Genomic DNA, 27973 nt, shown 5'->3' on the forward strand with positions numbered 1-27973 from the left:
CCAGGATCTGGATCTGACCAAGTCAACTGCCTGCTTCTTTCAGATCTGCAAAGACAACTACACTAAGCCTCAAACTGAAAGAACTCAAAACCAGAATCCCTCAGTAGGCAAATTCTGTGACTGTAACCGGAAAGATATCATGTTGCTCAGCAACTCTCACTATCTTTTAAAATTTTTTTTTTTAATATAACATCACTCAAATCCCCAGATCTCTCCACAAGATGAAACCATATAGTTGGCTGTCCCAGAGCTGCAATCCCTTGAAAAAATGAAATACCTAGTAACCATTGAAGCTGGCTGCTGTGAAGCTGCACCCATGCAAAACTCATTGATTTGGGGGAAATAACATTGATAACAACCTGTCTTGGTAGAATACTGTGATTCTGACAAAGCAGTAGATTCTTTGTTAAAGTGTTTGTGATTTATTTTTTTTTAATAGGTTGTAATATCTAATTACATGCATATCTAATTACAAGGTAATTAAATTAGGCTAGTAATTGTCTTGGTTGTGGTCCACTCAGAATGATTGCTTATGGAAGTTTTTTGTGGTAATGGCAGATAGTGGCTGCATTGAGGCAGATGAAAGCAAAGTTTTTTTCAGGCTAGGCTTAGTTCATTAAAATAATATGGCTGGTAGCTTTGGACCTAGATTTAAATTCTTTGTGCAGGTCCAATATGTCAGGTCAAAGCCAATTCAAATGAAGTGACAAACAATACTGAAAATGGAGAACAAATCTGAATGTTAATTTCATTTTCCAAATTGAATTAAATAATTGAGTAAAGTGGCATAAAGAGTTAAGAAAACAAACTAGCTTTCAAGCTAATTTATTTCAGTTTTAAAAAACTAAGGTAAATAAAACAGTCAAAGATTTTGTAGATAAAATTAACTTCTAGGGTTTTAAAAACATTTTATTGAGTTAAGTAAATGTATATACTATAAAAAGTAAAACTGAAACAATAATAAAACTGTAAAACATACCCAGAGTTTAGAAGGAACAAATATTGGCAGAGAGCTATTTGCAGGACTAGACCCTACCACCTGCTCACACTGATACTTACGATAGCTCTGTGAATAATCTTACGGACCTCATGAGGATTTGTTGTATCATTCAAAGAGTAATACAGGTGCTAGTGCGTGACCCAGAAAGGAAGAAGGAAGAGAAGGGGGGAAAAAAAAATCACAGCAGAAAGGTGAGCTACTGGAGAATGACTAATACTGTGCATGGATAAGTCATAGCTGATACCCAGCTTAGTAATGCTTAGTGTTAGTTTAGGGCCTGCTTGCAGAAGGCAGTTCCAGCTAATGGTCTGATGGGTTCCCAGGTGTTACTTTTTCAGTCACTATTGTTTGGTTACTGTGTCCTGACAGAGGCCAACACCCATCACCTTCTCACACACTTGCTCATTTGCACTGCCTTGGTTGAGATGGCCAGGCAAGGTATTGCTTAGGGCTTTTGTGTTTTGGGCACATGGCTCTTACAGACTTATTTTGAAACACATGTAGGAACTTTCTGATAATTATAGTTTTCTGTACTCCTTGCAAGTCCCTGTGGAGGAACCTTGTTCCTTCTAGGAGTTAGTGAGACACTGAGCAGGCAGTGGCAACCAGCATTACAGATCAGATTTCAGCCCCCATGTCCCAGAGTGGCAGAATTTAGCCTAAATGATGTAAAGACTTTAAGAGAACAGTAGATTATGATGACTGACAATTAAGTAGTCTTTCTTAAAGCCTTTTAGGGAAAAAAAAAATTACAAAGAAATTTCTCACTATCCTTTTGTTTCTTGCTGTCATAATAGCTCTCTGTAGGCTTGCGTAGGCTTTGTACTAGTGCACAAAAAAAGACAACAGGATCTTGGATAAAGCAGCTGCTGAAATTTTCCTGGAAAAAGGATTCAAGGGTCATCATTTTACTATAGTCTAGCAGAATTTCCATGAAAATTTACCAGCTCAGGCAAGAATCTACTCCTCCACTCTGCTGCTGATGGAAGAATGAACGGTTTTTTAGGGACCCAGTTGATTTATGTTACGTTTCAGTGGACTTTTGTTCTTTAACTCACTATAGTTTCAAGTAACATGCTAGGATTATTAAAACTGATGGGTGTTTTTTTTTCTGAAGAAAAGGTTTTTCTTATTTCACCTGTCCCTCAATACTTACTAGTTTAGATGTGATTGGTGTTTTTAATTATTGTAATTGCTTCACTTCAGACTCAATTCTGCAAATTCCTGTGTATGTTACCTGTTTGTCAGTGCTTGCCTGAGGGTAGTTACACGCCTTTAAGGTGTTCACAGAACCGAATCTTTGTTTTCATTTTACCCTTAAATAAGGGAGATATTATACTTATTTTTCTACAGAACAGCAGAGGAAGGTTCAGGTCCCTATCCCCCGTTTCCCTTAGCAGTCAGAGTGGCTTTCCTGTCCCTGAGGGATTCAGCGTATGCTGAGAGAGATATTTCAGTTGTTCTATACTGCCTGTAAAACAACAACAGCAACCAAAAAACTCCACCCCATTCGGGGAGTCTGCACTAATCTGTTCAGTGAGCTTGGCTATTAGCATGTTACAGCCCTTGTCCTGAAATGGTGGAAGGGTTTCAGGAAAACCTGGTAGTTCCTGGGGATTAATTCTTGGGGACAGTGAGACCTGAGCTAAAACCCCTTAAAATGGATGAAATGCCTCCCAGTGAGGTTTAGTGGGTTTTCCTCAGCCAAGTCCTACTGGTGTATTTGAGGGATCATCGTGGCTGTGCTTCTGCATACTAGTAAAGTATGAAGTTGTGCTCTCATCATAAGAAAAGGCCTGGAGAAAGCTGTGCTTACATGAACCAGTGGCTCTCAGTTGCTGCTTGTCTTTGCTGTTTCTTAATGGATAGATATGATGGCAACAGCTACCTTTATCCAGGGTTGAGTAGGTTGGGAATACCTCATCTGGCCAGCATCTTGTCTGCATATGCCAGTGCTAACGCAAAGCAAGTCTGCCACATCTGCTGCATGGATGTGTGCTGCTCTTCAGTGCTGTGCTTCAAATTCAGAAGACTGATTCAAAAGAGTAATCCAGATAACACAAATCAATGTCAGATACCAAGCCACAATCCTTTGTATGCATTGTGGCTGCATTGCAGGCATCAGTTCTCCCATTCTCTTCCCCTGATTTTTTGTTTGTTTGCTACCAGGGACACAATTCCAGTGGCACAGCCCATCAAACAGGCTGACCCATTGGCAGGAAACTAGCTTTTCCCCTCTTTAGCATCTCACACCTTTTATCTCTTAGGAAGATATATATAGTGTGTCAGTTACAGTTCACACTAACTTACATGCTGGATCTAAGAATGTTAATATTTCTCACATTTGCCTCTTGGCCCTTTTGGAATGGTTTCCTTTTTCCTGTTGGAAAACTCTTGAGTATATTGATCTCAAGAACCATATAAACCAACATTGGTGATGTCAAGGGCATCTGATTCAGGCAATCCTGATACAGAGATATCTGAGTTTTCCCTGCATATATGTGAATACCATACACTGGCTGGGAATCTAGAAGAAATGAGGGCTTGGAGAAACCCAGGCAGAGCTAAAGATCAAGGAAGATGGAGCAGCAATCTAGAACAAACGGGGACTAAGGGAGATATGGACTGCAAATACAGATGGGCAGTGGTAGCAGTCCTCTTTGCCATTGCAGCATAAAGCAGTGATTTGAAAAGCACATAATACCATTGCTAACAAAGGGGAAGAGATCTTGCTTTAGAAATAGAAGTGAGAAAGATTCCTCCTACAGCAGGCACATAAAGTTTTCATCATCCCACTCACACCACTGATCCAACAGCATGCAGCCCTGTTTGTGTCCTGGCAATTTGCATCTGGGGTTGAGTGAGCTGGGAGACTGAAAGTTGCAGTAGAGGAAGATGCAACTGCTGAACCCCTGCTCGTGGCAGCACACCCCATGGGACGGGTCTGGAAGCAATTCTCTCCCTCCTAGCTTGAGCCTTATGCTTGCCCTGTCTTGGGGGGGGAAAGATTTGAGAAGAGATTATTTAAAATTTAAAAAAAAAAAAAAAAAAGTCTGTGTCTGCTTGTTGGATGAGTAGTTTAAACATATTCATTCAAGGGAGCTGTAACCTAAGCAGCCAAAGTCCACTTGAGCTGGGGCTGAATTTGGCCCATTGTCTCTCCTTCACACCCACAATACAAATAAAACCTGCAGCTGCTTAGGGCTAGTTGGGAGCCAGGAGGCAGGAAAACCACTGGAGTGTGGTGTTGCATTGACAGTTGATGTGTATTCCTTGAAAACCTGTGCTGCTTATCACTTCTGGATATAGCAGTATGACAAGTTGTTGGGAGACAGGATGCAGTTTGTTAGGAGTGGGACATAATGAGAGTATAGGATCTTTAGGAGAGAGTTATGGAGCAATGCTGACTTCTGATTAAGGGATGGGGAAGAAGCAGTGTTACCCTGAAAATTGGGCTGGAATCTTCAAAAACTAAATCTTTGGCAGGAGTTAATGTTCAAAGGGATCATTTTAATTTAGAATGGTGTTTACTTTCAACTGTTCTTTAAATGACTTAGGGCTGTGTTCCTCTGGAGTAGAAGCAGCAGAGTAGACTAAAGGGCTTCTGCTATCAGTTAAATCTGGCAAATAGACTACAGAAATGTAATTTATCTTTGCTACTTGAATAAGAATATTTACATTGCACTTTCCTGCAGAAGGAGGCTATGGACATTTATAAGTGGTGTACAAGAGTGTCTCATCCTCACTAAACAGCAGCCAGCTCTGTGATAGAGCCAAGTCACTGTTTAGCACTGCAGGGTTGCAGTTTGGAACAACTTAAGGCAAATAATGTAGAATATGAAAGGGTCATTTAAACCTGTAGAAGGTATTTATGAAACTGGAGTTTAGCTAGAGTTAGTAACATCTGTGGAGTTGCAGTAAGTGCAACTGAGTCTTCATGAGTCTCAAACATCCAGGATTTTCTTTGGCTGCTTCCTCTCACTGTCACAGTATGTTTTCAAAAGTGTTACTGCTGCATGGGGGCACTTCTATCAGACTAAGAGTGACTTCATTTCAGTTTGAACTGCGTTCAACACCAGAGTTTGTTAAATAGGAAGCAGCAATCTTATTTCAGAGTAACTATGCTCATATGGTGATTATATTGTTATGACAGCAGCATAACTTAAAACTTTCTTGTGAAGACAAGTCCTTAAAAGAAAGATCGCTTGCATCTGTGAGTTCACGTATCCTCTTGATACATTCTAAGATAGCCGCAGGGTTTTGCCCTCACACAGTGACCAACGTTGCTAGAGGACACCTTGTAAGAAACGTGATATAAGTGAACAAGTTTGCGAAAGCGTGGCCAGGTCAGAGTGTGATCTGGAGAGCTACGTTTTGCCTGTGTATCATTGCCTGCAATTTCACTTTTTGTGTTTTTCACTTCTGTAGCAGTATAGTGTAGAAGACAATAAAAACGGGTATCCTAAGCACCTAAATCGTCAGATCAGTATTCCTGCTGGAGAAGATGTGGTTGTTTTGAAGGTGGATTTTTCAGGTGTTGAGCATGACCTAAATTCATTTTCAGTGAAATCAATGCCTCCCATTGATTTTGGTGAATCCCAGTTAGGCTATTGATAAGCACTTCTGTAAAGGCAGCCTAATCCCCAACTACACTTGATCTCAGCAAAAAAGCCTCAACACTATGTTGTGCATGAATATTATGCAGCTCCATTTTTTTTTTCCAGCAGGGTATCATGTTCTAGTGACAGAAGAGATGGGCCTGCTGTCCTTGTTTGTAAAGTACTTTGGGATCCTTCAGAGTGTAACATGAACGCCAGTGGGCTGTGGTTCTCTCCCACCTGGGTTTCAGTTCCAGAGCACAAGACTTTTTTTTCACTTTCTACTTTTTTTTTTTTTTTTTTTTTTCCTTTCTGCCTTTTCGACAGAGCACTCAGCTGCTGTTTGTGAGCAGCTGTTCTGTTTCCCTATCTGCCTGCAGGGGTACCCAGACAGCTGCACTGTAGGGCAGCCAAAGGTGGCCAGAGCAATGCCCAGCTTTGTTAAAAAGTAACAAGATTGGGAAAGAGGGGAGGGAGCAGGAAAATCCATGACCTGGAGTAGACTCTACAGCACACTGTCAATGGGCGCTGAGGGACCTGAGTGACCTCCGTGTCTAACCAGAGATCCATTTTCTATGCATCTGTCACAGTAAGACTCACCTGTTGGCTCGGGGAAGGCAGTTAATCATGAGGTGATGATGAAGGAAGTATTGATGACAGTGGCAAACAGCTTATGTTCATGTCTCACGGAAACTTAAATGTGCATAAGTGTGTGTTCAGCATCCGCTGTCCGCATACTGCATGACTCAGACACAGAGAGGGTCAGGTGTGGCTAAGAACAGGCCTGTGATGTGCAGTATGATTTTTTTTTAATTTTTTTTTTAATTTCTTGCAGGCAGCTATCTTGTGGATGGTAGGGCATTATATTTAAGTATTTGTCCATTCTTGGGTTTATGTGCATATTTTTCCAATGATGATCATAGCATCTGTTTTGTGGTCCCACCTTTGAGCACTTACAAATTAGTGAGGAACAATTCAATGTGTATGAAGCTATGTGGTACGTTTGTGGCATGTTAGGATTTCAGCTTTTGCCCAACTTAATATTTCTTTTCTTTGTGTTCCAGAAAAAGGCGTGGCATACAATTAAAACCATGGTTAACTTGCCAGTCATCAGCCCCTTCAAGAAACGCTACTCATGGGTGCAGCTGGCTGGGCATACAGGTGAGATGTATATCTTCAATGTGTTTGTCTCTTGAGTCGGGATGGCAGCAGCAAGGGAGACTGTTTCAGTGTTTCTCTATTTCCTTCTTTCACGTAAAAAGGAAGCAGGCAGTATCACATAAATCTGTGAACTAGAACATCTTTCTTTCTGTTGTGGTGGGGATAGGGAAGGGGAAGCGATATGCCTGAATAATGAGATGAGCAAAGAAGCAATGGTCAGACTGTGGGGAAGGGCCAGGCTCCTGATGCATCCTTGTAGGGTGATATATGTAAAATATGTGTTAGAGGGAAAGAAGAGGGACTGTTGAGTTGAAGCCCTAGTCCATCTGTTGCTGTTGGTTGTGGTATGGGATCATCTTTCTTGACTGAGTAGCCAATGTGTGTTAGTTCCCCAGAGAGAAGGATTACTGCCTGTACCTGTATGTGCCTCAGCCCTGGCAAGGACAGTGTTTCAAATACCAGCCCCAAACCCCTCATCTGAATGTAAACACTTGGGTGGAAAACAAATCTGGTGAAAATTGACTTGCTGACCAGGTGTTTGCATTGTGAGTCTGTCATTGTTCACTGTATGAGTGCAAGGAACAGCTCAGTCAGCTGGTTCTAGTTTTGTGTCTGTAGAAGTTGGCAAGTGTGCTCCTGATGTAGGCTTTGTTTCATTGGTAAGGCAAAAAAACAACAAAGAGAAGTCATCAGGTTTGCTTCTCTCATGCTTCATTTAATTCCTATGCAGTCCTTGTTCCTAAAGTGCTAGTGCGGGGTTTATTAGTACACATGTGGGCAGGCACCTATGCTGCATCGTGCTTTAATGCAGTACCTGAACCACCTCTTTATATGCTAATGCACTAGTATGGTGCACTTTAAAGCTGTACAGAGAAATGTATTTAGTCCTAGAAATGGAGTAGCTGCGTTTTGCACAGTGGTATTGGTGGGGCTGACTTGTATCACGCAGAGTGCCAAGATGACCCAGTCTTACTGCAGTTTTTATCACAGTGTGTATGGGGTTGGCTTGATCTGTGTGGAGTGATGCACTGGTCGCGTAATCATAACCCTTCTGGAAGCTTGTGTACTAGGGTGGAAGAGGAGGGTTAAGAGGTTACTAGAAGTTGATTAGGAGAGATATTGCTCCAGTCTGCTTTAGATAGTTTTCTGTGGTTGTATTTAGTCCATCCTTTTTGCAGCTGTTCTTCTCTGATATGACAAGTTCTTTCTAACCTAAAACCTGGGTCATCACCACCTTTGCCCTTGTGCTGAGGCAGTGCCGGTTCTAGGATTTGTCAGAGAAGAACCAGTTTGCAATGGCTGAAGGATTCTGCTGTGGTAAAAGTTGAGCGTTAACCCCAGGATTAATGAGGCTCCTACTTTGGCACCTATTTTATGTCACGTAGACTAAAGGGTACCTCTGAATGAAAGGTGTACTTTCCTCAGATGTTATTGGCAGGTTGCAGGACAGGAGAGCATCTGGACAGGAGATTCTAAACAGCTGGAGTCTAATTACTGCCAATCTTGGACTGTGCAGGCTGTTATTTGTACTGGATACTATTCAGACACAGGGTTGTAAAAAAACCAATTGCACTACAGGCTGTACCTGCAGATTAGCAGGGCTCCGGAGGAGAGGCAGTACCTGGAGGTACAGGCATGCGCAGTCACAGCGTGTGTGTGTGTATGTGTGTGTAGAAAGGGCGGTGCTTGGCTTCTGGCCTGTTCATGGCTGTTTAACGATCACTGATTGACCGTTCTGTCTCGGTATGTACACACTCAGCAGGTATACCCTATGTGAGGATTAAGGACAGAGCCAACACTGGCAGTGTTACACAGCTTTAAAATAGCCTGTCAGAGGATTAATGAATTCTGGCTTGTGGCTTCTTCCTGTGCATTTTAGTAAGTATAGTAGTGTTTTAATATCCTAACAAAGAGTTTAGCATGGGAAAAAAGAAAGATGGCCTGGAGCAGCTGCACTCCTTAAAGCTGTAAATTCTGACATGGGAATGTATCCAAATGGACTTTCACTGCCAAGGGCTGTGTTTGTCCTGGGTATTTTATTTTTTATGAAAGGCATGTTATCTTTTCTGTTGAGGAGAAATCGTTAACTGGTGTCATGAGGCCGAGGTAGATGAAGCTGGAGTGGTGGGGGATGGTGTTTTTCTTTTTTGCAGGTCAGTCTTGTCAGCATGTGTTTGGTTTTCTTTTTTAGGGAGTTTCAAGGCAGCTGATAGTGGGAAGATTCTCAAACGCTTCTCAGAGAATGAAAAGGAGTGTTTTGAGCGATTGATGAAAGACCCACTACGCTCCTGTGTCCCTTGCTTCCATGGTGTGGTGGAGAGAGATGGCGAGAGCTACATTCAGCTGGATGACTTGCTTACTGATTTTGAAGGGCCTTGTGTGATGGACTGCAAGATGGGGATCAGGTGGGGTACATGAAAGAGAAAGTGCTTTCTAACCCAAATGCATGTGAAAGAAGGGGGGATGTGATCTGTCTGGAGGAGTTTGGTAATGTTTTTGGAGCCTTGGGATTCAGTCCAGACAACCTGGTGTTGGTATGGCAATCACCTTGGACAACCTGAGGAGAGTAGGTCCCACTGTAGCCTGATTGTACATGGATTCTGGAAGCTAACTGATCTATAGCCTCAAAAACTATCCACATCAAGAAATTTTCAGGGGCAATTTAAGACAAAGTTTCTCTGCAGTGGCCTGATAATACGTGGGAAAAAAATTACATGATTCATTCACTGCCAGTTCATTTAATCTTTGTGTATGCAGTGATTCAGAAAAACCTCACAAAGAGTAAAATTCCCATCTCCAAATGCAAATGACTGAATAGCAGTGTGAAAGCCCGTTTCCAACGCTTGAATGAGTCTTCACTGGTATTGATCTTTTCTGTAAAGAAAAGAGTTGACCATCTGCTCAGGACCGACCTGTGTTTTTCCCTACTCTGACATCTCCATGATGCTATCACCTTGTTCTCCAGATTCTCACTTTCTTTTCCTTTTCTTGTCTGTGATTAAGAGGAAAACCTCAAAAATGTTATCTAAGCATAACAAATAGATAAGGAATCTGGTGAGAGCCTGGAGTAACAGTAGAGAGGTATGAACTGTCATAGTAATCTTTTGGCTGCCAGCTCAGATTCTCAGAAGTTACTGTCATAAATGAGTTATTCAACTTACAGGACTGCAGACATGCCTTTTCAAATAGATGCAAAACCTTAAACAAATTGTCAGCTAAATCAGAGTAGAAATGTATAACACTGGTATGCCCGGAAGAAAGAGGAGAAGGATTTGCATCAGTACATATTTTATTCAAAGTAGGTGACATTCTGGTAATGAGTGACAGCATCTCCTAAACACCAGCCTGGTTTATTACGCTGTGATAAAGAAAGTACATTGCAGGCACCTGACAAAGTGTAAGCTTTAGGAGTCCAGTGGAATGTAGAGAACATGCATAGTGCCTTTCTAATGGTTACCAGATTAACAGGTTGAGTGATAACAGCAAAACGTGGAAGGTTTGTCACCCTTCACCTTCTTGTTCTTAGTTAACCTCTTCTGGTTTGGAACTGCTGAGATAATCTGCTTTACTCTTTAATTTTTACTATATGAAGAATGATTCTGTCTTTCACTGCGATGCATTAAGTAAAACCTTAATTGCATTCTGAGGTCTAAAAAAAATCGCACATAGCTCACGTTACTTTTTTTTTTTTGAGGAGAGAGAAGACAGTAAGACTTCAGCAGCCCTATTTGCTTTTGATTTCATTGTAAGTGATCTCTCCTAACTGTTCTCTTAAAATACAGTTCTATTTCATGACACAGTAGGAATTCAGCTTTCTCCCATTCTGTAAGCAGGACATAATAACATATAACTGTAAGTTAAGGTATGGTTAGAACAAGAAGCGAATGACACAATTCCCGATTCCTGCGGCTGTTTCACTAAACATGCCTGCACAGTCATTAGTCTGTGTTCTTTAGTTTCCCCATAAGCAAAACTGGGGTAATGATAACACTCACTTTCCTGGTTGACATTTCTTGAGGCCAGTTTATAAGTTGTAAAAAGAAATGTTTGGGGAGTCCTTACAGTTTTGTTGGGATGTGATGTTTTTGCAGGACATACCTGGAGGAAGAGTTGACTAAGGCCCGTGAGAAACCAAAGCTGCGTAAGGACATGTACAAGAAAATGATTGAAGTGGATCCTCTTGCTCCCACAGCTGAAGAGAATGCCCAGCATGCTGTCACCAAACCCCGATACATGCAGTGGAGGGAAACCATCAGCTCTAGTGCCAACCTGGGCTTCAGGATTGAAGGGATTAAGGTAATAGTTTCACTTCTGCCTGTTCTTACAGACCAAGCTTTGTTTGATTTGTTGATTAATCAAAAAGCTAGTGCACATCAGTAGCCAGGTTTTCCAAAGGATTATGTGAAAATGCACTAATCGAAACCACAGAGTTCAGTGTATCGTGTTTTTAAAGCATCCATTGTAATTATAATAGAGTAGTGTCAATGAAATTAAGCATCAAATGCACATCAGCCATACTTGGTTCAACCACAGAGACATTGCAGGAAGGACTCAAGCAGGTGCACAGCGTAGATAGAATGAAAATGAGACTGTTATAAGGAAGAATTCAGAGCTGAAGAAATAACTGCCTCTCCCCATGCAATTACTTTTTTTTATCCAGGAACTATACATATTTATTCCAATCACAGTAAAGTGGTTTTGTTCCAGTTATGTTTATTTGCAAGGCATGTTAAAAGTATCAGCTTAGATATTCTTAGGATTGAGAGAAACCCCTTTTCCTTTTAAATACGTGGCAATATCCAGTATAGATGGGAGCTGGAATAAAGCCAAAACCACCAAAAATAAAATTTCTCTGTCAACAAAGTCTATCTGCTGTTCTCGATAGATAAGTCTGTGCCCCTATACCATTCCTAGGATACTACCTTACAGCCAGAGAAGAACCTTGGCAATTTTCTTTCATACCCGTTAATTCTTTATATTTGTTGTGCTCCATGGCGATGTCAGATACCTACCCAGAAGCCCATTAGGCCCTACTCTCAGAATATCAGCCACCTGACTCGGTTACTTAAATGTTAACGCTTGCTGGAATCCAGAAGTGTGCTTTCTGCTTGCATAGGCCTGTCACAGCTAGCCTTGAACTAGTCCGCTTGGGTTTAGATAGTGGTGTACCTGTAGCAGCACAGAGCATGGTGAGAGCTGCCCAAACCCACCCCACACCCTGGATGAGTACTTGTTACCTGAAGCCCATGACGGGACAGCTATGAAGAAGTTAGTGTGGGTTACCCTGTGTGATTTCGGGATGTTCCCAGAGCATATATGTTTAATTTAGGTATGTTAGGACATTGTAAATTATAAGCTGGGTTAGTTTTGCTTCCCTTTCATAGTTCAAGCACATAGGAAGAAGGAAGGGGTAAAAGAGGGCAACACTGACGAGCAGAGGCTCTTTAAACACCCCTTTTTTCTCTGCTTCCCTGTGTTGTCTTCTCCCTTCCTCATTCACAGATTCTCCTGCTGTGATACAGGAGCTAGGGCTTCCAGCTCATGCTGTGCTGGCCCCCTGTACGCTGTGCCACCCACTCCTGGCTGTTAGACACAGGCATCCTCACGCAGGAGCTGTCTGGGTGGTAGATGATCTGGCTCCCATCCAGCCAAGACACTTCCTGTCTTACCCTTTAGCCATCTAATGATGTTGTTAAGATATCTGTTTTATTCCTATACCACTTAGGTCTTTGGATGCCCTGTGTAATGGAATCAGAAACTCAGATGATCTTGAGACCTTTTACATATGTTCTTGGAAAGATAGTTGGTCGGAGTAGAAGACGTACAGATTTATGTTGAGTCATGCAGAGTGACTGAGCTAAGGGAGCACAGGGGAGCTCCAGTAAAACCTCCTGGCTTTTTCTTTGTGGTTTGGTTGGTTATCAGAGATGGGTAGGAGCAGTATGGCACACAGACTGCATGATATTTCCCTCTGTTGAGATAATGCTGTTAACTCTGCAAAACGGGACACAAATACTTAATCCTTGATGAAGCACAGGAAATGCTGTGGAGTACTGCAGTACGTTACCTTTTCCTTTATCTCCATGTGCTGTTATGAGGGATGTAGGTGTCATTCTCTTATTTTTTTACATGAAGAAATGGTGACAAAGTGTGTTGTTCAAGCAATACAGCTAGTCAGTACTCCCTACACTGTTTCACTATAGCTGAACTGTACATCCAGTTCTGTGTATTTGCAGAAAAGCAAAGCCATGCTGCAGAGATCCCACTTTTGAGAGGAGAGCCTATAAGGATCAGTGGTGCCAGCTAGTGGTTGATGAGAAAAGGGGTTGTTCTCCCTGAGTGCACTGTTAACTCCTGGAGTTAGCTGAGCAGATACGTTGGGTTTGGTTATTCAGAAATATTCCTGCCCTGCGGCTGCTGGAGTAAGAAGCAGAAGCAAAGAAAGTGAAATCATAGAAGCCATTCTGTGAAATGGCTGCCGATAAATGAGATCTGATTCACCATATGCACTCCTTCTTCATCAGTGGGGTACCTTTTCTCTTTAGGTTGATCCATCTCTTTTCCTTGCCTTGCTTCCATATCTCTGAAATCAAGTCAGGTTTGTTTTGGGGATTTGTCACTCTTCCTCTTATCAAAAATAGTTTGAACTGTTGGGATTCCTTACAGCTGGCACCTGACGCTCAGTCTCTTGTGCCTGTCAGATTCAGAATGCAGGTTTCCTCTCTGGAAGGGGCTGTCTAAAGGCTAGGCATCACAAACGTTGTCTCTACAACACTAAGCTAATAGTTTTGCAAAGCAGAGATGCATGGGGCTGAGAATCAGGAGTTCTGGCTTCCCATTCTGTACTGAATCTCTCTGCAGTTTGGGAAGTTACTTCTTCCTTTGGTACCATTCCTTTAGCTGTATGTCAGGGATAGCCATTTTCCCAGGAGGACATATTTGATTCATAAATCTTTGTGAATCCATTCAGGTCACAACCTTAACCCAGAGCCCTCTAAGGGAAGTCTGCAGAGGAATCTGAGCAAGACCACACAGGTTAAGATAGGTAGCACTATTTTATGGAGCTGCCAAACCTGCTAGCTGTGTCACTGTCACATCTAATGAGAAGTGCTGCAAGTGGCCCGCTAGCTGCACTGTGCAATGGAATGCTCTGCTGTGCAGGAATGTATGTGGAGGCCTTGACAAGGATACGACTTCAAGGAGCGAGTCAGGCAAGCGCCTCCTGGGGATCAGGCACATCCAGAGTTGTTGCAGGGACCTGGGATAGAATATGAGGGATGGTGTCATTCAAAATCTGGACGTTGTTTACAGCAAGTAAAGACAGGCAGCAGTTATGTTTCCTGCCAACCACTGCAAAGGAAAAAATCATAAAAGTGTTTGTAAACAACAGGGAAGCAATCAACTGGTCTTTCCAGACAAAAAAGGATGAAAAGGGTACACAGAGCAGCTATTCCAGACTTTGTTCTGGGATTTGGGGCATGGGGAGAAACTATTTTTAAAACAACCTTACTCCAGTGAAGAGGTGCGAGGCATCAGACTAAGTTCCAAATTTCTATGTGCTGTTGAGTATTATCACACGTCAGATCAGATGGCTCCTAACTTTCACTGCCTACCTGCTGAACTTCTCTTGCATAACTTACACATCTCATCAGGCTGACATGCCACACTTGTATCTGGCCCACAGCCTTGGAATAAAATTCTGTTTATTCTGCTGCTAGAAAGTCTGGTAGGTGGGAGGCTGTTCTGCATGGCTTTGCCATTCAGTCAGTTCATTCTCTTGCATGATAAATCTGGAAATTTAGCATTATCGGATTTTTTTTTGTGTGTATACTAGGAGCGGAATTCTGCTGTGGAGTAAATAGTGTTTCACCTGCTGAGACTGGAGCTGAATTTACCCAGTTTTGCTGCAGTGACTTCTAACATGTAGGAGGGAACACATTTTGATGACCTGTTGATTTACTCTTGTAATGGAAATGAGGGATTTCATTGGACTGATACAATGGAGAGGAATACAGTTTGATAATCCTGCAGGCTTTTAGTGGATACAGGCTACCAACTGCAATAATTGCTGTATTTTACGTGCATGTCCTGAAAGCTTGTATTTGTGTCTCTTGAAGCAACAGGGATGGTCTTGGAGAAATGCATATTCATATAGTCTGTGTTGACAGATACCTCTGATTCATGCACTGTTCTTTCTTACTTGTAGCTCCACAAGCACAAACTGGTCACTATTAGCACGTAAAAAGACTAGTTTTTTCAGTAGCAGGATGCTTCTGTCCTAAGCCTTACTGCTAGAACAAAAATACTCTGAATTTCTCCAGGACCCAGTTGGATACAAGCATGACTGCACTGTCCTTTGACAAAATTCACACACCTGCTTTGTCAGTGCTAGGATTTGTGTCACTGCTAGCATTGCAAATCCCGAATTGTTCTTGTCTGCAACTAGCTTTCTGTTCTGTGACTTCTGGGTCACATTAATGTGCAAAGGTATATTGGGAACTAAGTCTTAACCACAATTCTTTGATTTCCCCACTGAAAAACAACAACAAATAAAAACCAAACAAAAAGAGCTAGTAAAATTGGGTTTGAAAATGTCCCCTTACACCCCCAGCCAGGGTTTGACTACACCAAGCTAGGTGAGAGAACAACCAAAGAGGTCACTGTGGTTTGCCCCATTGAACTTTGCACTGCTAGTACTGCTGTGTGAGAAAACCCTCCTGCAAGCTGGTAATATCATGAGTTGTGTTTTTTCTAACTGCACTCAACAGGAAAGGAAGTGCCATTTAAAGTTATCCAATCAGCTTTTGTATCTTTTCTCCTCCACTTCTTGCTTGGTTCATCTACTCTCTTCCTGTGCAACTACTCACTTTCATCTGGTTAGCAAGAGCTGAGCTGTTGATGGTTCAAGAGGGTTGACTGATGAGGGGAATGATATGTGTCGTATAATGATCTCTGTCTTTGTGCTTTTTTGTGCAGAAGGCAGATGGAACATGTAACACAAACTTCAAAACTACGAAGACACAGGAGCAAGTTCTACAGGTTTTTGTGGAATTCATTGAGGGCAACACAACTATTCTGGTGAGTCTGAACTCTTCAGGTTCACTGATCTTTGACCCAATGAACTTGCTTCAGGGCCATGCAGCAGATGGAGTGGACATGGGGACTCGCTGGGCTGTGAGAAGTAGTTGGCCGAGACCAGTTCTGTCAGCTCTTGCCATGAGTTCACCCCGAGTTCCTCATGCTAGCAAAATGTCAGTCAAGCTAATTCATGGCTTGTCATCAGCTTTGACCATGGGTGTTAGATGCATCAGAGGGATGATGATGTCTAAGCAAGTATTGTGTTGGCAGGAAAACGTGATTTGGGAATTCAGTCTGGAGAGGATAAAACCAGAGCATGGGGGCAGGAAGTGAGATCGGTGGCTGGCTGTGCTCTGATGTGTGAGACTTGCCTCAAAGAGCAATTCCTGTATGCTGCTTCACAGGTAGCATAGCAGGCATATGGTAGATGGCATAACGTGTCTCTTGTCTTTGGAACTTCAAAGGATGCCATAGTGTTTTGCTGCAGTGTAGAAGCTGTTATGAAGGCAGATTAGCCCTCCAGGAGGAGCATGCTTGGTAACACAGGGCAGCATTAAAAATGTATACTAAAGCTTTATGCATTAGGCCTTGATTTTTTTTTTTTTTTTTTTTTTTTTTAAAATCTCTCCACCCGCCCCGCCCTGCCCTGGCTGGAGCTCCTTGTCCCTCTAACACAATTTCATTCTCTTTTCACTGTGGAGAACGGAAAGATTTTTAATTGCTTGAAATTTTTTTCTCTTTATTAAAAAGAAAAAAAAAAAGGGATGCAGAAAGTCTCACTGCATCCAAAGCAAGATGGAGAAGTATGCTTGGTGTAACACAGGCAGCAGAGGAACTTCAGTCTGTTCGTTCCCTATGAAAGCCTGTTGAAGTGTATTTTCAGATTGACTTTCAAATGATGAACCTGTTGTTTTGAAGGACTTCTAGCCTAAAATTATCATCTCCTCTTCATTATATTGACTCTTGTAAACATAGTATCTTCATTCATTCTTTACTTAAATGTTTATGGGTTGTTTTTTTTTCCTCTTCCTCCAGAAAAAATACCTCAGGCGTCTGCAGGAAATTCATATCACTCTTGAATCCTCAGACTTCTTCAAGCGACATGAGGTGAGCAGTGAGTGTAATGCTGTGGAGGTGCATTGCTGCTTTGTTTGGCAATTCAGATGTACCTCGGAACAGCCTGCTGTATTAGTAGAAAGGAGTTTGTGGTAGAAGAAAACTAATATATGTTAACAACACAGATACCACAAACCCTCCACCACAACGATACAGACAATTAAACCAGTTGAGGAATAATAAATCCTTCCGTCTTTGTAACATCCCAGCATTTAACAGCTCTGGGCCACTGCAGGGAATGGTTTATTACTATCAGTTTCCTGTGGTTTCTCTAATCTTGGTGTGTTCCAGTGGGAATCTTTACAGAGGAATGCTAATGTGGAAGCTTGCATTTGGTACAGTAGCATTCAGTTATAGTTTGACAACGAAGGTTTTATTAGTTATACTGGATTTACATTGAAACACTGTATAATTCTGCTCTGTATGTTCTCCTTGTATGCTTTGCTGTGGAGAAGGCATCACTAGCATTGTAAGTTCTGCTTGTTACAGCTCAAGATTTTGAGATCAGGCATTTTTTTTTTTTACCTCGTTGAATTCCTCTTGTTGCTAGAAGCATTTTTGTTAATCATGGGTCATGGTCTTTCTTTGAAAGTAGTCACTGGCTTTTGCTGGATTGCTCAAATTGAGATCTGCTGCCAAGTGAGCTGGAGAACTGCTTTTCTTCCCTTTGTTTACTGGGTCCCTTTTCCCATCTACGTGCCTATTTATACGTTACTGATTGATAAGGTTATGCAAATGGGGCATGTAAATTGTCAATATATAAGTGCAGCCCAAAACTCTGTTGGGTCATGGGTGAGAAGGTCATTAGAGGAAGTCATCTTCTTAGTGGGAAGTGTTAAGTGATGGGGAGAGCTAAAGATGTGTTTTTAACCACATCATCTCAATCTGTCTTCCAGGTTGTTGGAAGTTCACTACTTTTTGTACATGATGGCAGTGGGAATGCCAATGTCTGGCTGATCGATTTTGGAAAGACCACTCTTCTCCCTGATGGGCAGACACTGGATCACAGGATCCCCTGGCAAGAAGGCAACAGGGAGGATGGGTACTTGTTGGGGTTGGACAATTTGATTGGCATCTTGGAAAGCATCACTGAAAGATGAGTTGAGATTGGCACAAAACTTGCAGGGCTTGTCTGTAACTTTCTGCTCTACTGGGATCACTCAGAAAGAAACCTTTAACTCCCTCCAAACTCCTGAGGTCATCAGTGCAGAGGGAGCTGCATCCAGAACCCAGCAGTTAGTGATCAAAATGACTTTGCATCAGCCCTCTATGAACCTAAATAACTCCAGATCGGTCTGTATTGCACCAGCCTAACTTCAGACTGGTCCTCAGAGAATGAAGATCTCCATACTCAGGAATCACACCAGCATGAGTCAAGAGGTCTACATGGTAAACCAAAATGACTTTCATTTCTGGCAAATGGATGGGACTCCAGATTACCTCTTAGTAAACCAGAGCAAGTGCTTGGGGATTCAGGGTAGGAATAACAATTTTTCAGGGAACTGCATAGTTTTGAAACCAGCAAGAGTGGTTTTTTCTCCCCTAATTCCAAGTTTCCTTGCTCCTGTGTACACCGTAGGTTGGACCAACAACTTCTGCTGCATTGTGTTACAGTGTGCACAAGGTGGAAATGGGTGATAATCACAAGAAACCTGGAGGAAAGGTAGACAGCGATTTGTAGTGGCTGGATGTGGTAACTGCTGTTGACCATTCTTCCTCTTCCCTACCCTAGCCTCGATTCACTTCTGTCCAAGAACAGCCTTTGCTTTTTATGTAGCCTCTCAGGAGATTACAAATACTCTAGGGAGAGAATAGCAGCCTATTGTCTCCAAAAACTTTTGACTTTCAGACTGGGTGGGCTGTTGGAAAAGTGCCTAGCTTGGCAAGTTTGGCCTCTTGCAGCTGAACTGCAGTTCTGAAAATCAGTAATGACTCTTTCGCACGCGGACCAGGGAACTAAGGGTTTTTTCCAAGGTTTGTTTATTTTTTAAGATAAAACCCCTGTACACGTGCACACACATGCACGCACTAGTAGCCAGCAACCACTGTGATCTCTTAAGGTCATGGTTTGACTGTCTCCTAATGCATGTGACTTCTTAGCCATGTTCCTGTTCCCAAATACAATGCTGCCACTTAAGTGTGTAGACTGGTGCAGTGATCAGGAAGGTAATGTTTCTCCATTCACAGCACTACACTAATGATGAGATAATTCCCAGGCATCCTTCCTCCATGGTATCAGCTGTTAACTCAGGGCAGTTTGGGGGAAGGAATGTCACTATATCACATCCCTGAGTCCCCATCTGGAATCACAGGGCCACCTGTGGTTCATTTTTCTTTTGCTGTGGCCCAGGCACAGCCACAGAAAATTCACAGTGTTTTGGTGAAAATCAAGAAAGACTGATGTGATTTCTTGTAATAACTTCACATACCTTCTCTGTTGGTTGCCTCTAGTCACTTGAACAGTTCTTTAAATACTAGCAGTATAAATACTATCAGTATTCACGTGTTCACTAGCATTCCAGGTTTTAACATTAATAATGTGATGATGCAGTTTTCAAAATGAGGAACAAGACTTATATTACTATTTGATTGTTAATCGCCCTTTCAACATCTAAAGCTAGTAATGCACATTGATCAGAAATTGCTGTCTTTTCCTGGTGTCCTGTGCTCAGGAGAGATTCTGAGAACTTTAGGATGTATGAAGGTGACTCTATGCTTTGGGAAACTGCTATTTCAATAATAATCATGATCATGAGCCAAAAAAGACTGTAGAGTTTGGATCTGGAATGAAATCTAGCTATAACAATTGTAATTAGAATTGGAGAGCCTAAAATAATTTCTAAAAGGAGTTCTTTTAGATAACACACTACCGTACTAAGAGATCGGTCAGATTTAATGAGTTTTTCATCATCTCTAAACAAAACAGCAGTATTAAAAATTCAAGCTTAGTTGTTACCTAAAAGATGACATAGAGTGGGTATTCTGTAGGAAGTAATAACACTTGGAAACATTTAATCCTAAAACAGCAGTTGTTTGAAACTGGTAATTATTTCTGCAGTTCAGACTACTTCTGTGGCCTCCCAGAGTCCCTCTCAGTTTTATTTTCATGATAGTATGTTAATGAGTTTTCCACTTGGATGTTTCAGAGAGTTTACACCTTTTTTTTAAGTGACAGCAAGCCTTCAATAGAGTGCACAGATATTATCATTCCAGATGCCTCCTAACTTTTGAACTGCTATGAGATGAGAAATTAATCTGTGGTGAATTCCATACAATTTAAAAAAAAAAAAAAAAAGTCGTCTTCCTCCTTTCCTGCAGCCAGCAGGTAAGCCATTGGTTAGCAGTGCTTAAGGAGAATAGGAAGTAAATAGGTCTCACGGAGGAGGACTTTAATAACAATACCTTTTCTATGAGACTGCATTGCAAGCAGTCCTACTATAATAAAATTAGAAAATTTAGAAATGAGACTGTTAAGGTGATAGAATTCATTAGTAGTTTGCCTAATTAGTCTTCAGAGTTAAATTTCTTTCTTGTGTTACCACATATGTGAATCTTTTGCACTTATTTTCTAGAGGGGAGATTTAGAGGGTAAAAGTTGATGCTCAAATGTCAGGTGAGAATTTGAGACAAACTTCTGGAATGACTGTCCACTTCTGAAGGGGAACTAGAAGCAATGTGGTACCAGTAGCTTCAAAAAAACCAACTGCTGCTAGCACCTGGATGTTTTGCAGTACGTGGTCTTGGGGGGGGAAACGCAGAGAATAATCCATTCCTCTGCAGTAGTTGAAAAGGTCAGGGAAAAAAGAAAAACCTCTGCTATAGCAGACCTTGGTCTGCAAACTCATTCTACATGATACATAGTTCTAGCAAGTTAGTTTTGAAATGGCCCTTTGGCTTGCTAAGGGCTTAGAAGGGAAGAAGCCACAATTGGCTGCTGCTGTTCTGGGGAAGGAGAAAAGGAGGCAGCTTTTCATTGGCAACCTGCAAGTGTAGGACCGCAATGGAGCCTGTCTGTGTATGCTCACTTGCTAGTGTGAGGAAGCAGTATTGCTGCCTTTCATGATGGAGTAAGTTGCCTTGAATAAGCTTATATTTACTAGAGAGTCAACAGGATGCCTTTGCACAGGCATGTAATATAGATGAGTTGATGCATGATAACCAAGGTACTTGTTCACAAACAAGTCCAGAATGTAGTTCTTTAATGCCCCTGCTGAGATACTGCCTCACTCCGGAGACACCAAGAGCACGTGTTTCCACAGCATGGTAAGATATGCTGGTCCAGAGGCACTTTGGTGCTGAACAGCTAACCTCTGACTTGGGCACCAGGGTCTTTAAACTCACTAGTTAGATGGAGCAATGCTTCCTGCTGTAGCTGCTGCATTCCTGTGTGAATCTAGCAGTAGGACTTCTCTCCCTCAACTTTGTCAGTGACTTGGGTTTTTTTGGCCTTGGACAACTAGCCTAGGCCTCAAGTTTTTTCCCACTTCACAGATGGGAGTAGTACCTACTTACCTCACAGGAATGGTGTGAGGCTGTCCTTCGTTATTGCTTGCAAGATGCTGTGAGACTCTTTGGAGGAAGGTGCAATATAGAAAGAAATGCACAAGGAAAGAGATACATCAGCTAAATTTAAAAATGATGAGTGTTGGGGCCCCACAAGGATATAAATTTGGATGAAATTTAACCAAAGTGGTAAAAATCAAATCCCTCTTAATTTTACACAGGGGGGGAATTCACTTAACATCTGATCCAGTTCCTGTTATAGGGAAAGATTTCAATGGGAGTTGGACCAAACCCTTAAGTATCTCAGAGGGCTCTTGCTATTTTTTTTTTAAATTGGTGGTGTTATTATTTGTTATTCTTAAGGTACTGAGATCAAATGGCCTGTATCATCCACATGCATCCGTTCTGAACACTACAATGCAATGCTGACCATGGTCACATTTGACATTGACTGTACTGGTTGAGTGTTTGTTACTTTGAAGTGTGTATGCTACTAAATAAATGAGACTGAAGGAAAAAACACATCCACTGTGATTTGGTCACAGGACAGTAATATCTTTTCTCCAAGAATTTCCTTAGAGAAGGGACAAAAACTATTTATTTCTTGTGCTTTTAGTCTTTAGCATCTACACATTTCCTAAACCAAAACCAGTTCCAAGACATCTAGAAGCTAACGTTGGAGCTTGGTTCCAAAACCCATTAGGTAAGTTTGCTTTAGAACCTGATCCACGCAAAGCTTGACAGCTTCCTTAGAGGTAAGCTGTCTCAAAAATCTCAGTTCATAGCCTACAGTATATCAAAACATTGTACATCAAAAGGCACTTGGCAGACTCGGAGCAGTTAACTGTTCCATGCGGCAGTTTTGTGTGGCACCAGGGAAGAAGCAGTCAACCCTCCAGGACTGGCAACACTTCTCAGCAAGAGAGAGTCCTCTTACCTGTGTGCAGAGTACTTCACAGAGAAGGGACACAAATAGCCACTGTTAGTGTCTCTTTATTTTGTGTTGCAAATATAGAAGTATACACTTGTCCAGGTTTAAATTGCATAGAAGCAGGTGTGTCATCTACTTATGTACAGTAGTCACCCAGAAAGGTAAGTTGGCAAGAATTGCTGCCATGGTCAGAAGTAATGACAAATCAAAACCAATTCAACTAAATGAAAAAGTCACATGATGAGATGGGAAGATGTTAGTGATGTCATGCCTAAGGTCTCTGCCTCAGATTGAAAAGGGTAGGCAACCGGGAGGAGAGAGCATGGCCATGTCTACAGGAGAAACTGCCTTGCAGAGCTCTGCTGCTCAAGGGTTTGAGGAAGTGTGGTCCCTGGCTGACACAGCGGTGGAGATGCAAATCCATTGGGGAAAACTGTACTCCCAGCAGTAGTGTTTTCTTCTCTTTCAGGTAAGTAGGGGTATTGGAGGTGGAATAAGGTACACTTGCAGAAGCCCATAACTGTTTCATTAGACTTGTAAAGCTTTCCTAGTGCACACCTGCCCATTGGCAAATCAGTGGAGAACTTACCTCAGGAAAAGGATTGATATGAGGGGGACACCTTAAATCTGTGCGGTTAAAAATTCTGTTTCTTGAGAGGGAAAATGATGATAAAAAACACTTCAGTTGAGGAGAGAAAAGATAACAAAAAAACCTGAAGCACAAATATCAACAAATATGAAAAGAAAGCAGAGAAAGACAAATTGAAATTCACATTATTATTTCATCTTTTGTTATTCAGTCCCCTCTTTAAAATGTAGGTATGAGGTTGTATGAAGCAACATAAAGTACTAATGCTGGGACCAGAAGAAAAAAAACCCAACAACTATATACACACAAACCTAAGAACAAGTTGGTAACGTGTTAAAAGACAGACACCCCCCAGGAAGAACAATTTATAATAATCCTATAAATGGCTGATTCTCCAGTGGGCAAATGGTGCAAGGCTTTTCACATGGATTACAGGACTGAATTAATGCCAGATCTCCAGCTCATGTCATTCCTCTAGGAAATAAAATCAAGTTTTGGCTTTCAATTGCCAAAGTAATCTAATTTTGATACTATGGGTTCAACTCGTTGATTATGCACTAAAAGTGTGTCCTTAAAAAACAGTTTCAAGCAAGTTACATTTTGAAATGGTAGCAATTGAGCGCTATGAAATCTGTGATTGTATGAACAGTAAGTTTCAGTCTTGGAATTGTAGGACTGAAGGTTGTAGAATGTGTCATTGTGATTGTTATTTTTCTTTTTAGATAGTATGGTTTGGACAGCATATAGCATTCTAGCATCACAACAGGAGCAATATTAGCATCATTTCCTCCAGGATATTAATTAAAAATTCATTATCTGTGAGGGGTTTTAAAAAGCAGCTAAGAGAGCAGATATGCACAGAAAAACTGTTACAGGTCAAAGATTCATGGCAACTGTGCTGACAGAAGATCATTTACATTTAGTTCCATCTGAGGGAGTTGAGAGCTTATATGTAAAATGTAGGTTGCTAATGCAGATTCTTTTAAAATTCCCAGCTCTTTCTTTTAGTGCCCATTTGGTATGTGCAGCTCCATGTTCTGTCTGGTTACAAGACAGCTGCATCTGGCTCCGTATATGCTGTTGTAAACCAGCAAAGTATGTCTAGGAAATAAATAATCACCACGTGCTCACTCTACTCTTACAATTGCCCTTCAACACCTGACTATTGGTCTTATCTTAAGAGATAAGATACTGGGCAGGATGGAGTTTTATTCTGGCTCAGTGCAGCTTTTGTCTATGCTCTTCCTGTAACTAAGTACCTTGATGCAGCTATTCAGTAAAAACAGGTATTGTCCAAAGTGCTGGACTGAAGAACTTGTATTTTGTTTATAAAATGAAGGCATAGCTGCAGCCAAGACTGCCTGTGGCATTGGTTATAGAACGGTGCTCTTCTCTCACTTCACTTTTCAGTGGCTTACCTAGTTTTATCACTATTGGCCTTTCTAAATTTGTGATTTATGTTGAGGCAAGTGCTGTGTATGGGTAAACCAGTTGTAGCTCAAGCTGGTTAACTGTATGGACAGCAGGGATCCTACCTGCTTCTCACTGGTATCTCAGGGTATTGTATAGTCATTTCCACATGAAAAAAATGAAGAACTGTCTTGTGCCTGCTATAAAAAGTCTGCAGGAAGAAAAGGTGGTATAGTTAACGTCCTGTGGCTTCTGAACAAGTCAGTATTTCACTCCTCTAGTTTCCCACCTGTGCTGATGGCTAAGGAGAATTGAAAGCAGAGTCATAATACGCCTGCAAAAGCACGGTCATGACCACCAGTGCTCTGCTCAGGGTAGAGCCTGTTACAAACAAGGGTTGGAAGGCAATCTGGTGTTACGTCACTGCAGCTGAACTAGGGCCACTACACTCTGCTGTGGCCTTATCACACATGCAGGGCCTGAGTTGCTGATGCCCAGTCACAACTGTTGGAGAGTTTGATAGCTTGCCTTTGGGGAAAAAACTACTCTACATTAGTCCTATGGTTTATGCATATCTGAAAGGTAAGGGTGGTGAAGATAAACCAATGTTACTCCAATTAGCTAAGATTAGATGTATTTATTCTTGACTAGCATGTTCCAGAGGTGGCCAGCCTGAAACATGACCAAAAATGTTAGCCTCTGCAAGAGGAAAGAATGAGAAAATTTCTTGCTAACTGGGCTTTCCTGCCTCATCTAACTGGGCTGTAGCAGCTCCTGGATGTAAGATAGGACAGGCAATGAGCTAAACATGAGAAAGGCCAGAGAGCTTAAGCAAAGGTGAAATGGAAAGAAGGGCATGAGGCAAGGGCAACCATTCTTCCTTAGTCACTAAGCCCAGCAGTCCCCACAGCACTCCTGGAATTTGCGCATGCACAGAGGGACCCCTCTGTTCTGACCATCTGTCATTTCACAACATGGATTTGGAATTATTTCCATACCCTACAGGTCATTGCTGAAAGGTGGCCATCATCACCACTCAGGTCTGGAAATGATAGTATATAAAACGATTCATTCTAAAGCCGAAGGCCTAAAACTATAGGAAGCTTGGAACAGTTACAAAGTCAGACCAACAAAGTATAAGCCTAGGCTGAAGATGCATTTCACTCAAGATGAATTGAGACTTAACTCTGCTTTTCTGTACCACATCTGAGCAGTGTCCATCCCCGAATGATGCAGAGGGCAGGAAGTCTGTGTGGTCAAAGCAACCCTCTCCTGCCAGCCCACATCTTCAGACTGTATGTGCAGCTGATCACTAAGGCTGAAGCTTGTAACAGAGCACCTCTTCCCCCAGAAAGGAACCAGAGTCTACAACTGACATCTCACCATACAACCTGATTACACATGAAGGCAGCCCATAATTTTCCACTGTAGGTTGGCAGTGCAACATTCAGGAGTGGAGCATGGACAAAATGCTTCCAAGACTGTTCAGGCTTAATCCAAATTACTCAGTTTTTCAGTCTCCTTATTTTTCAGGCTTTAACCAGTAAACATCAGTTTAGACCCTAAGCAACAGAAGAAAGTCTTAGAAATGAGCTGTCTTCAAAACAAACAACTACCTTTACCAGCAAGTCTGTATGCTTGCAAGGCAAGAAGAAATGACGACCTGTTCAGGTGCGTGAAGCCAAGTCATGATTTTAGCTTTCTCAAATGGTTGAGCTATTCTACCTTCCTGTGTAAAGGGCACTGTAAGGTAGTGTTTGTATTAGCTTCCCCTTCACTCTGCCCCTCCCTTGCATTCCTTCGTTTCTACCTCAGAGAAGTAGGTACTAAAACCAAGGAGAACTCCAGTGCACCAAAGGTAACCTGAGAACCTCAGCTTAACGCTTACCAACATAGCACAGGAAATTACTGCAGAATATCAAAGTACTTACAAAAATGAAGTTCATCCCAAGTCCATTAAAAGATAAAGACAGTCCATTTCTCATCATGCCATGCAGCTCACCCTTTCTTGAAAAAACCACCTGCCCCTTCCACGCTGGGAGCTGTGAGGAAAGCAACACCATGAGACAAGCAGCACATTTCCTTTGCTATTTAAAGGGATACTATCAGCTCCACCAACTATTTGGTTTTTAATAGTAAATTTGTTTTCCTCTTCATTGCTTGTTTTCAAAGCACATGCTCAGAGGAGCCTGGATTTTTTTTTTTTCATCCATTCTGTTGCTTCCAATTTGAGCAGTAGTTTTGTTTTCATGTTTTCATGTTTTTCCACAGGGTCTGCTAATAAAACAGCTGCAACTGTGGCTGCTATTTATTTACTTCCCTTACAGTGCATGAGCATCATTAGTAAGTCATCAGGACTGTAAAAAGCTCTCAGGAATATAGCAGCCTTTGCAAGTTGGTTGCTGCTGGCACAGCATGCGATTTTGGTTTCTTCAGTCAGAAAGAAGCACAACCTGTGTTGATCATTATTTCCATCCAAATGCTGCAGTTGGATGGTAGGTCTGTTTCTTTTCACCTGAGCAGATTGAGAAGGAGTCCTTTCATTAAGTATTGTATTCTGAATCAGAGCAGCAATGCCATTGTTCTCCACCTCTATGCTGGCTCAGTGGGACATATTTGATGGACAGAGATAGAAATGCAACTGTCTTTAACGATCTGGGGATCTGGCACACAGAAGGAGGAAGCAGAACATTGCTGATGTTGAAACATCACCCATCTGAAGGAACTTAAATGGAGGAAGTAAGTGAAATAAGAAGCAGTTCTTCCAGACACACACATTCCCTGATCTTTGGAAGAACCGTTTCTGTTATACTGGAGTAACACTCAGGTCATCTGACAAAGATAGACCCGAGTCCCTCTCTCTCGATGTTTTCTCTGTTTTATAAAAAGGCTTTTCATCTCTATGCAGACTGGAGCTCCTTAGCACAGCTGCTCTGACCTCCGCCAGTGCTGATGGCTCGTGGTCAGAGCTATAGCACAGGTCATCATAAGCATAATTTACATTGCCGCAGGGGAAAGTCTGGAGTTTCACCAGTTCAATCCCACTGATATCCAGGTGAGGGCAGTTGCTTCGACTTGGAGATGCTGGAGATGCCCGAGAGCTAGGAGAACTGCAATTCCCATCAAAGCCTGAATCTTCCCGCTCTGGAGTTGCTTTGAGCTTGGAGCTGGGGCTGAAATGACAGATGTTCTCTAGCACCCACGATCCATAAGTTGGGTTCCAAAGATTTTTTGTTTCGTTTTTGAGTTTGTGGGTTGGTGGATTGCTGAGCTCCAACTTCTGGTTCGAGGTCTGCTGGAACCAGGACCCGCTGTTGAAATCACTGAGGCATGGCAGGCTGGGCCCTCGAACAGTCCGGCTGCTCAGATTCTCCACCAGTAGCTCTTGTGGGCATTGTACAAGTTTGAGCCCAGCATTGTGGGAGTCCAGTGTTCTAGGCATTGTCTGAGGTGTGAGAGAAGGGCTTACCAACAGGGGCACTATCCCACTGGAAATGTTTGGGCGCATGACTGTACTCCCTTCATCCTCTGGCATGGGGCCACACTCCATGGGCAGTTCCGTGTTGATGACATCAGGGTCCTGAAAA

At 42.0% G+C, this 27973-nt stretch overlaps 2 protein-coding genes across 3 annotated transcripts in view; one reads left to right on the forward strand and one right to left on the reverse strand.

Annotated features, from left to right (window-relative positions):
- Positions 1-21980, forward strand: part of ITPKA (inositol-trisphosphate 3-kinase A) — a 40531-nt gene extending 18551 nt beyond the window's left edge. The window contains exons 2-7 of one of the 2 annotated variants that reach the window (XM_052782139.1): positions 6663-6759; positions 8951-9164; positions 10851-11055; positions 15736-15837; positions 16873-16944; positions 17850-21980. In XM_052782139.1, the coding sequence (XP_052638099.1) occupies positions 6663-6759; positions 8951-9164; positions 10851-11055; positions 15736-15837; positions 16873-16944; positions 17850-18053 (894 nt within the window). In that variant the 3' untranslated portion in view covers positions 18054-21980. The remainder of the gene's footprint in view (positions 1-6662; positions 6760-8950; positions 9165-10850; positions 11056-15735; positions 15838-16872; positions 16945-17849) is intronic. The other variant, XM_052782140.1, reaches the window with a different exon arrangement.
- A 453-nt stretch (positions 21981-22433) lies between these two features.
- LTK (leukocyte receptor tyrosine kinase) overlaps positions 22434-27973 on the reverse strand; it is a 62619-nt gene continuing 57079 nt past the window's right edge. The window contains exon 29 of the mRNA XM_052783714.1: positions 22434-27966. Coding sequence (XP_052639674.1) covers positions 27193-27966 — 774 coding nt within the window. The 3' untranslated portion in view covers positions 22434-27192. The remainder of the gene's footprint in view (positions 27967-27973) is intronic.

Source organism: Harpia harpyja, chromosome 3 (genome assembly GCF_026419915.1).
Source record: "Harpia harpyja isolate bHarHar1 chromosome 3, bHarHar1 primary haplotype, whole genome shotgun sequence".
Classification (NCBI taxonomy): domain Eukaryota; kingdom Metazoa; phylum Chordata; class Aves; order Accipitriformes; family Accipitridae; genus Harpia; species Harpia harpyja.